General features: G+C 37.0%; 1 protein-coding gene across 1 annotated transcript; it reads left to right on the top strand.

The window, feature by feature from the left end:
- Positions 1-72: 72 nt before the first annotated feature.
- Positions 73-6,147, top strand: arv1 (ARV1 homolog, fatty acid homeostasis modulator). Its single transcript, XM_084090313.1, has 5 exons — positions 73-230; positions 727-846; positions 1,260-1,413; positions 2,891-3,112; positions 5,263-6,147. The coding sequence occupies exons 1-5, from the start codon at positions 135-137 to the stop codon at positions 5,388-5,390; spliced, it is 720 nt and encodes a 239-aa protein (XP_083946439.1). The 5' UTR covers positions 73-134; the 3' UTR covers positions 5,391-6,147.
- Positions 6,148-8,374: the final 2,227 nt, after the last annotated feature.

Below are 8,374 nucleotides of genomic sequence, written 5' to 3'. Positions count from 1 at the left end.
GGAACTAAATCCCCACTTCCGGCATTTGGTGATTGTGGTGAAAAAACTACATTTCCCGTCAGTGGCGCTATAAGCCCCGCCTCTAATGGAGGATCAGGAAGCAGTAGGCGTGTTTTCGTGCTGTCATAAGGAGAATGGCATCGGGACTGTTCAAATGTGTCGAGTGTAACGAAGATGCAACCGAACTGTATCGAGACTACAGCCATGGCATACTGAAGCTCACCAGATGTGTGAGTACATCATCTTTTCTAGTTTAGTCTGGTTTTATCTGATCTGTTGAGGTTAGCATGCTCACAGTTTAGTGCGGCCTATTGTAATGCATATACATAGGGAAGCCCGCTGATATCTGTCGCTATTTTACTCCATTTATATTTATTGCTGTATTTATAATTTTCTTGGCTGAAACCCCCATCTGTTGAGCACAACCAACGTTAAAGCCTGGCAAAAAAAGAAGAAAAAAATACAACGAATATATGGTGAAACTGCTGTTTATTGACAATGCTTAAAGAAGAGTAACAGTTACCTTTAAAGAATTTAATTAAAAATGCAATATTATCTGATGCTGTAAGTCCATCTTCCACATCTCTGCATTTGAAATACATTATAGGCTATTTAATGCCTTAAAAAAGACATAATACAATTATGAAATTGATGTTTTGTCTAATAATGTCACTAATATCTGTAGATATGTTTTTTGTAAATTACATTTTTTATTCCCCTTTGCAGAGTTCATGCAAGAAGCCGGTTGACAAATACATAGAATATGATCCAGTTATTATTCTGATAGATGCCACTCTATGCAAAATCCAGGCCTTTAGACATATACTCTTCAACACTGAGATCAATGTGAGTAAGGCGTATTTTTACTTTTGTTTTGGAAAAAAAATATGTGTACAGAAAGTTACCCTGATAGCACAAGTAAATCTCTGAGGCAACTATTTGATGTCTGCATTTTTTAGTGTTTGCTCATCTGTAATACGTCTCTAGGACGTTTCCTGTTAGATGTCTTATAGACATTTAGAATATGTTTAAGATTTAGAATGTGTGTAAAACTGCTTTCTAAGACGTTATTTTAGATGTTTCAGATGTTTTTACACAGCAGATGCTTTCCAGATTAACATATCTTTAGCAGACATCTTACAGACGTACCTGTGCTTTCTACCAATTATCACACTGTGCACAGAATACAGACTGCATATTGCATAAATAGTAAGCATAGTATTCCATTGTAAAAACAGCCTCTGTTACTCTCTCTCTAGATCCACTGGAAACTGTGTGTGTTCTGTCTGCTGTGTGAGGCGTATCTGCGCTGGTCCCTCCAGCAGGGGTCCCAGCTCAGCAATGACCCCGCTGACATCATTCGTTACACCAAAGAATGGGAGTTTTATTGCATGTTTGCACTGGCTTCACTGGGTAAATCTTTGTGTTTGGTTCTGACTAATTGGATGGAATTATTGAGAAGCACTAATTGAGTTGTTGGGTAACACGAAGTAGTGTACAAGTTCTGTATATTTTGAAGGTATTATGAAATACAGTATTTAAGGGTTTATAGTTAATGTAACTATAAACAGTAAACAGTAATATTGTGAAATATTATTTCAGTTTAAAATAACTGTTTGCTATTGTAATATATTTTAAAATGTAATTTATCCCTGTGATGCAATGCTGAATTTTCAGTATTGAAAATTGAATAAACTCCAGAAAACAGTTGTGCAGCACGGTCCAAAGATCGATTAGAATCAAAGAATAAAATAAGATGTTAAGTGTCATCAGCATGTTAAGATGAATCCGGTGTACCAAGTTTTATTTTTCTAGAACAAAGGGTTCAAAAGTTATAACTGTTTCAAATGTGAATTTTTGAACTGGTAATGGTGCAATAGAGTTGGTCCTAGAGACTTCAACATTGTTCAGATTACTATTCATTACCATCACTACAAGTGTGCCCATTTTCATAATTCTCCCACTTACAGTTCATAGGGATGCCATAGACTCCCATTTGGGAAAAATATTAATAAAATAAACAATTCCTAAAGGAGCTACAGTCCTTTCGGGGCTTGGCCCCTAATAATATACGTTATAAAGGTATTTATAATGTACATTATAATTCATTATATCTATATACATAATCGGAGCCAAAGTTAAAATGCATTGTAATATTTGCAGATTTCTGAAATTGGTTGTGTGTCATGTGTTTTAATGCATTATATTTTCTAAAGGTGCAACAAGAAATAGTTAAGTATTGTAATGTATTATAACTGTGATTACAATTATTCATAAGGACATACAATGCATTGTATGGTGCATTACAAGGCATAGTTAATGCATAAAAATACTTTTATAATGCATTTTATTATAATACATAAAAAAAACTTCATGCCTTAAAATAGCTTGAATTACACTGCTCTACACCCTTGCCTCATTTAGTATACACAATTCTATGAATATGCAAATTAGCCCGCCTCCACTCACTCACACCAGCTCAGAGATCCACTCGTTGACGATCACACGTTGATCTGATTGGTTACAAGGTAGTTTGTGACGTCAGAAACACCAGCGATTTCAAAATGCATTTTCGAGACTGTCTTTGGTTCACTGCAGTTTTAAGAAGAAAATACTCAGCAATGGTGTTGACTTATGAATTTACACATGGTTTGTCTTAAAGCATATTAAAAACACCACATAGACATATAAACAACATTTAAAAGCTTGATTTTCACCACAGGGAGAAGTAAAGTGTTACCTACTATTCGTATTCTTATTACTGTAATGTAAAAGATTGCATTACAGTAATTAGAATATTGTTTGAGTGGAAAATGTGCTTAATTATCATGAAAATAATGTGCTAATGCAGCGATTCACCCTAACAGCCTGTGCTTTGTTTGGTTTCTAGAATTGGCCGTGTTCTGCACAGGTGTGTTGGTCATTCTTTGGACGGCGAAGCTCTTCTCTGGTGCTTCTTTTGAATTCACTCCGCTGTTAAAGGCACTTCTGCTGTCCGGCTACGGCAAAGTGCTGTTGATCCCGGCTGTCATCTGGGAGCACGATTTCTCCCCGCTCTGCTTCGGCCTCATACGACTGTTCGTTCTGACCTCAAATTCACAAGCCATAAGAGGTAAAGATCAACAAACACCTATATTCATGGAACACAAGTTAACACATACGCACTCACTGGCAGCACAAGATAAGCATACACTCTCTTTCATTCACGTAAACACCCAGAGGCAAAGCGAAATGTGCGGATAACACTCACAGAACCAAAGTAAATACTTTCTCTCCCTCCCACGGGCTCAGTTTCCCACACACATGCGTTCACACGGAGGGTTAGATTGTTTGCGTAAGGTCCTGGAGGTACAGGTCACTCCCAGAAGTTCCTGTGGTCTGAACAGATGTTTCACCAACACTGTTATAGGGATAGGGTATCAGTGTATTGGTTCTAAATTGAAACAAGCTTTTGTATCATATCAAACCAACATGAATACTAACAGTCAGTGTTGGGGAAAGTTACTTTTAAAAGTAATGTGTTACAATATTGCGTTACTCCACAAAAAAGTAACTAATTGCGTTACTTGGTTACTTTTTATGAAAAACAATGCGTTACATTACTTTTGGTTACTCACCTGGGCTGGGCTTGCTTCTTTGTTTTTTAATAACAACAACAAACATTCTATTTTTGACAAATGTAAAGGCCCTTTCACACCAAAAGTGAAATAAATAAGCCTCAGGCTGAAGGAAATGCATATTTAATTCTGTACAGTAGAGGGCGCCGCTCAAACAAACCTTTCAGCTGTGCTGCTGTTCTAGCCTGGCAAGCCAGACCTACATCAAGATGTTAGGTCTGGCAACTCACCATAGACACGGCTCAATCCAAGGGGCGGGATAAACGGCTGTCTTTCAAATTCCCTCTGCACGCAATAGGACAGCGCTACAACCAACCAGAGCGTTTTCCCAACAGCGGAGCTAGTTGATAGATTCAACTTTTGCCATATCTGGCCGGCAAAACTACGAACACCTTTTTTTAAGAATGACTTAAGTGCCGTTCTTTGCTCTTTTCTCAAAGAAAAACGTAACTCCAAGTCCTCCAGAGTCGCGGACAAAGCCGATTCGAAAGACTGTTCTCCAGAAGCAGCCGCCATTCTTTGTTTTCAAGTAGCAGGGAAGTGTCGCAACTCTGTCGTCATTATGTTAAGCCTGCCCTGCCTACTCTATACACAACGTGACTGGCCTGACCCAATTTAGGTTTTTGCAGCTCTAAAGTCAATGGAGAGTTTCTAGACTGCCCTGGCTGCAAAATACATTTTGCTGCCGCTAGGGTGCGTCTAGATTTCTAGGCTACTGCTGTTCTGGATTAAAGAACAATAGGATACAGGAGAAGGAAGTTCAACACTCTTATTTTTAAATTTAATCTAAAGTCATTTTTGCTTATTAGAATGGTTGAATTAGATCATTGAAGGTCAGCAGCAAAGACATTGGTTAATAAAGTGAGATTAAATACATAAAGTATATTTGTGTAATTTAATATAGTTAATTATAAGTTTTGCATAAAATTCAGAGATTGCATTTTCTTTTTTTATGCATTTTGAGGAATACTGAGGGCCCAATCTTACACCCGGCACAATACAGCGCCAAGCGCGACGCAAGTGTTTTTTGCTATTATCAGTTTTATCTCGCGCACGAGCAGTTCCGTTTGCGCTCTGGAGACGCGTTCGGCCTTTCCACTATCAAACTCCGTCATGTACATAGCGAATCTGCCATGGCGCGAGCGCAACTGGCATTTAAAGGGAATGGGAGATGAGACTCTGATTGGTTTAAAGCATTTAAATCCCAAAACACACCCATTACTCATTAAGAGAATAGGGACAACCTTTTAGACCATGCGCCGGGAGCGCCGACCATTTTTCCTGTCGTTAAACTAGCAAAAGTGGATTCGGACACGCCTTAAGTGAACTTGCGCCGTGCGCTTTAGACCATGCGCTTAGATCCTTAAAATAGGGCCCTGAATGTTTTTGTGCAAGTGAGATGAGTAAATGCATGTGCACATTTAATCTAGAACTTAAATAACCATCATGTTTACACAGCGCACACAACACCTCCTCACTTTATTTCTCTCAACATGAGGACAAGAGCTGTCAGTCAATAAATGTCAAAAAGTAACTAGTGTTACGTATTTGAAAAAGTAAATTAGATATTTTGTTGTAAATTGAAAAAGTAATGCGTCACTTTACTAGTTACTTGAAGTTACTAGTAACATTCTCCATGTTCCAGTGATTCTGAACTGCAGTCGGCGTCTGTCTCTCCTGGCGGTGTGTGGAGGCTTGCTGTTGGAGATGTGGGTCGCCCAGGCTTTAAAAACACTGCAAGTCTGTTCACAGGACTATCTGTCGATGCTCTAGATTAGAAGACCATGAGGACTTCACCATCAGGATCGTCTCAAACATTTGACCGGATGTATCTAACAGTCCTGTCTAAATATCAATGGGTGCTCTGAATTGATCCAAAACATTTTTCGTGAAAGATTCAAGAGTCAGTGAGACAGAAGGTTTGATTCATGAAACTGTTTACCTTGTTAAATCTCAGATGTGGATGTAGAGACATTCTTGTCATTACTTCAGAGATGTTGTTTGATCAAGATGTTTTGTATAAAGGAATTTACTGTGAAACTAAATGAGGTCATCGAGAGCAAATTTTTCATCTTTACTATGGTTACCACATAGTTATGAGTTTGTACATGCATATATGTCTGGTATGTACTAAGCTAACCCCTTTGAAGACCGGTGACTTGTTTTCACTTGAGAGTTCTCCTTATACTAGTCTATATAGGCAGAAAAAGAGCAGGCCTGCAGTTTCCATGAAATCCTGTATGTTTATGAAGACTTTGAAGGCACAGCTTCACATTCCTGAGGTCATTTGTCAAATTCCTCCATTAGCTGTGCTGACAGAAGACGTTGACTCAGATATACTGCAGATGGCTGTTGACATGATGTGTTTAAATACTGTAATGATCTGAATGTCTGTTTTATATTGCCAGGTTTATGTATGGACTTGTGTAATTTATCTGTTACATAAATGTGAAGTGTGGACTTTCAGTATGACCTTGTGCAACTTGTTCTGAACAAACTCAGGGAATAAATCTTGCACTTCTTTGTGAAACCGGTGCTTAATGTTTTGTAACGGTTTAGTGTTTCTGAGGCAGTGTTTCTGAGGGGAGGGGGGGGGGGGGGGTTGTGGGTATTATAGGGTACGTAAAAAAATAATATATAAACTGAATATATATTATAATATTTATTACACATGATGCGGTGGAATTTAAAAATATAATTACAATGAATTCGATAGATAGACACACAGACAGTTAGACAGGTAAACAGATAGATAGATAGATAGATAGATAGATAGACAGACAGATCAAACTGCATATTTTTACACCTGTAGATTGTTATGACTATATATAGGTCAGTGTTGAATGTCCACAAGTCAGAACAGGTTTTTTAATATCTTTGCTGAACGATCATACTCTGGTATCTTGTTGTACAAGTCACAGTGTGCAGGTCTGAAGGATCTCTGTGTGTCCGCTTCACGGGTCAGTATTGTTTAGGAGTCAGATGGCATGCTAAATTAATCCTTAAATGAAGTTATCCAATAAGAAGAGAATGCAAGGTTGGGCTCCACTCTAAATTCAAGTCAATTACTTTCAGTCATTCTTTGAATACTTGTGTTGTGTTTTTCAGATGCTATCTGGGTACATTTAAAAATTCAACATCGTTTTCAGTAGTGCGTACAAGAAAACTTAAAATATGGCTACATTCAATCCCACTGATATAAAATATAATTTTTTTTTTTTTTTTTTTAATGCATAATTCCTTTACTGGATGATGATTGGTCAATACAGCGTCCCAGTCATGTTCACTATTACATTCTTAAATTACTTTATTTATTTGAATAATTTTCAAGAAATTTGACATTTATTATATGTAATGTATTTATATTATACTGTATATTAAGAGGCCAACTACTAAACAATACAGGGCCGGTATTTTCTAGCAATAAAAAATAAGAGGTACAAAATAGTAGAGATTTTGATACGAGTTGTAAATCATTTAAATAACTCAACTGATTTTGGTTCCTGTAATGTAATAACCACAGTTCTGTGCACAAGGATATGATTCACTTAAAACAAAATTTAAACTTGCTATGAACAATGACAAAGAGTAAGGAAATGCTTGTCAGACAGTTATTGAACAATGCGAGAGGCTCACATTGTGAGCGGGCCTTTAGAATTCAAATGTCAAAAATATTTGACCACAAAAACCAAACCAAACAACATGGATTATAAGTGTACACTTATTTGACATAAAGTATGTAATACTGCACCATTAATATCACTAAACTGCAACAGTAATAATCATTGTTTTCAAACAGTTTTTCAAACACTCCCCCTATATTCCATTGGTCAACCAAGCGGATAGACCCGCCTCAAACTCACACCATTGGTTGAGCCCATGTTGCTGTTAAGACATCAAAATATTATGTGGCCTGAATGTCATTTAAAATTAAAGGGATAGTTCACCCAAAAATGAACAGTCAGTCATTACATCAATGAGGTTCATTCTTGAAAGCACATTGAGCTTCTGTTTACCATATTTAATGAGCTCTATGTGTGTGCATAGATCAATGTTTACATATGAATTAAAGCCTAAATTAAATCTGTTTATCATATAAACCGATCAATCTAGAAGACTGATTAAACTGCTTGATTCATATGGATTACTTTTACAATGTCTTTATGAACTTTATGATGCTTGAAAGTTTTTGTGGAATGGACTTTCAACGGAAGGACAACAATCTCTCAGGTTTCATTAAAAAATGTTTTAATTTGTGTTTCGAAGATATATGAAAGTCTAATGAGTTTGGAACGACACGAGGGTTAGTAATTAATGACAGAATTTTCATTTTTGAGTGAACTATCACTTTAAATCCTTGATTTCTTTAGAAAAATTTCCAATAGTTCCAAAAGGTCTACATTAATTTTTTCAAGCTAATAACAGATGTATGGCTTCTTTACCATGTTCTCTGCTGCATGGGCAACACATCTTTCCCTTGTTGCATTTTGAGCAGGAAAATCCCTGGTCAACGTGACGCGGACGCATTCAATAAAGATTACAGTAATCCGACTCAATCTCCTGAACAGGTGCTTAGGCCCAAACTCAGGTGTGGATTTCCATTTAGAGATTTAGCACACAGCAATAAAACACCCTCACATGGAAACAATAAAGACCAACATCTAGCCTCCCTATTGCTGAAGAACTGTAATTGTATAAGTATTGACACAATATATATTAAATGTACTGAGATATCAAGTTCAAGAAAGTACAGTTAG

Source organism: Abramis brama, assembly GCF_963993115.1.
Source record: "Abramis brama genome assembly, chromosome: 18".
NCBI classification, from domain to species: Eukaryota; Metazoa; Chordata; class Actinopteri; order Cypriniformes; family Leuciscidae; genus Abramis; species Abramis brama.
Note: the sequence above shows the minus strand (reverse complement) of the source record. Positions and strands in the feature narration are given on the sequence as shown.